Genomic DNA, 2,151 nt, shown 5'->3' with positions numbered 1-2,151 from the left:
TGATTTTAGCCATAGAGGTCACTTTCTTCTTCGTTGCTTTGGAGAAAGTTTTGCTAATTCCCCACGTTGTCTGATGATAAGTCGGCGACAAACATTGCTGCAAGTCTGCAACAGTAAGACAGATGAGGTACCTAAACAAATATCTTCTACGCACGTTTTCTTTTGTTTTTTCCTTTGCAAACTGTGATTGTTTAGCCCCATGTTTTTCTTTTGCCAAACCGCAGCCTTTGTTTTTCTTCTCCTTTAAATACCACTCCTCAAATCATTTCATCATACCCTCTAACTCAATCTCATCAAGTTTGCTCTCTGTTTTATTTTGGTTTAAGAAATGTCTCAACCTCAGCTGCTCACCATCGATTTCTTGGGAATTGGAATTGATCATCGGAATGAAATCCCCCAATTAAAATCCGCCATGGATTGCCCCCATCAATCTCTGCGCAGTCGATGTAGGCTTTCTTCTTCATTCTACACACTTTTTCTTACATGTTTGATAAAAAGTTCTTTCGTTTAATCTTGATATTGTTTGGGCTTTAAATGTATGCAGCGACTCAGTCATGCCTGGGAAAGATGAGGCCTCATATGCTGCAACAACTCCTCTCTCACAGATGTTGCAGCGATTCAGAAGATTTTCACAGAGAAGATCAGATTAGGGTTTGTGAAGGAATTAAGACCCTCGATCTGTTTCCACAGCATGCGCTAGGGTTTCAAGCCAATGGTGAACAAAAAAAGGGCCAATCGGCTTTGTTGGATTCTCAATCTGAAATTTGTGAAGCCGTGACAGGCAATCCAAGGCAAATTGCTTCAAATTCAAAAGAATCCACGGAAGGGGAAAAGCAAAGCCACGGTGTTGAAAGATCAAATTTCAGTAAGTTTTGTGCCCAAATTTGTGATATTTGACAAGGGGGAAAAACAACTTTACAGTGCATTAACGCCGTATTGATTTTGATATGCAGATCTGCCGATGTCTAAAAGATTGTCCCTTCAACGATTTCTGCAGAAACGGAAGGACGGGTATGTCGAATTTCTTGGTTAATTTATGACGCAAGTTATTAAAAAACAGAGAATTTCAATGGCGAATTTTGACCGATCTGTGTTGTGTTGTGTGTGCAGATTTAGCAGGATCGCCCCTTACATGACATCGTCGAAATAAGGAAAATAAAATTGTGTAATTTGCAAATGTGAAAGCAAAGAGAGGATGAGTTGTTCTTCCCCTGAAAGCTAGCTGAGTGCCACATGTTCCCACGTTTTTTGACCAATTTTCCCCGCAATCTGATCGCCAAACCTCGCTAGCGCATATTGGAATCAACATATGTTTTAAATGAGAAGGCCCACATTTCTGAATATGCTGTGTATAATACAGTTCTTTTGCGGATATTAAATCAGAATTATATTCCTCTCAATAATGTGTTTTTTCATTCCCTTATTCAAGAATTTAAATGCAGAGTCATCTTTGAAGGGCCAGAAATATATTGAGAAATATTTTGATTTATTAGTTCTCGGCGTAGGCAAGAATATTTATGTATCCGATAAGTGCTAAAATGCAATTTCTTTAATCAATAAGATTTTAGAATTTATTGAATCTCTTAGGGTCCATTTTTAGAATAGAAAATTTGAATGGGTATAGAAATGAGGAATGGGAATGGAAAATATGTATTCTTGTCTCGTTTGGTTCCTCTAGAATTTGTTTGAGAATATGTGAATGCCTTGTTTGGTTGTACAAAATCGAAATTGGAATGAGGTTAAGTTTATATTTTTTTTTCCTTATTTTATTTATTTATTTTAGTTTAATATTGTTTTGATTAATTTTTTCAAATAATGTATATTTATTTTTGGTTGAATTGTTGAAATTTATTTTAGTTTAATATTGTTTTGATTAATTTTTTCAAATAATGTATATTTATTTTCAGTTGAATTGTTGAAGTTAATGAGGAATTTCAATTATTTCAACTTTTTAAAAACAAGGGCACGACAAATGCAATAATGTTTGAATTTATTAATGATTTGTAATATTTTGTTTGTAATACACATTACCATTTTAATTTTTAAATAAAAAAAGTAAACCAACCAAACTTGAGATGGTTGGATTTGGACACGAAAATTCTTTAAAAAATAATTTAAAATTATAAACTAGAAAATATTATAGATGCAAAG

General features: G+C 34.1%; 1 protein-coding gene across 2 annotated transcripts; it reads left to right on the top strand.

Moving 5' to 3' along the window:
• LOC149535505 (uncharacterized) lies at positions 1-1,579 on the top strand. 2 transcript variants are annotated; one of them, XM_089806488.1, is made up of 5 exons: positions 1-127; positions 327-446; positions 545-865; positions 954-1,011; positions 1,111-1,579. In XM_089806488.1, the coding sequence occupies exons 2-5, from the start codon at positions 329-331 to the stop codon at positions 1,148-1,150; spliced, it is 537 nt and encodes a 178-aa protein (XP_089662614.1). In that variant the 5' UTR covers positions 1-127; positions 327-328; the 3' UTR covers positions 1,151-1,579. The 2 variants fall into 2 exon arrangements, with proteins under 2 accessions (XP_089662614.1, XP_089662613.1); XM_089806487.1 differs by lacking the exon at positions 1-127 and having other exon boundaries at positions 195-446.
• Positions 1,580-2,151: the final 572 nt, after the last annotated feature.

The sequence above is a fragment of the Cupressus sempervirens genome, chromosome 10 (genome assembly GCF_028749045.1).
Source record: "Cupressus sempervirens isolate cs-2001-9-10 chromosome 10, ASM2874904v1, whole genome shotgun sequence".
In the NCBI taxonomy this organism is placed as follows: Eukaryota; Viridiplantae; Streptophyta; class Pinopsida; order Cupressales; family Cupressaceae; genus Cupressus; species Cupressus sempervirens.
The sequence above is the reverse complement of the archived record's forward strand: the minus strand, read 5'-3'. Positions and strand labels throughout refer to the sequence as shown.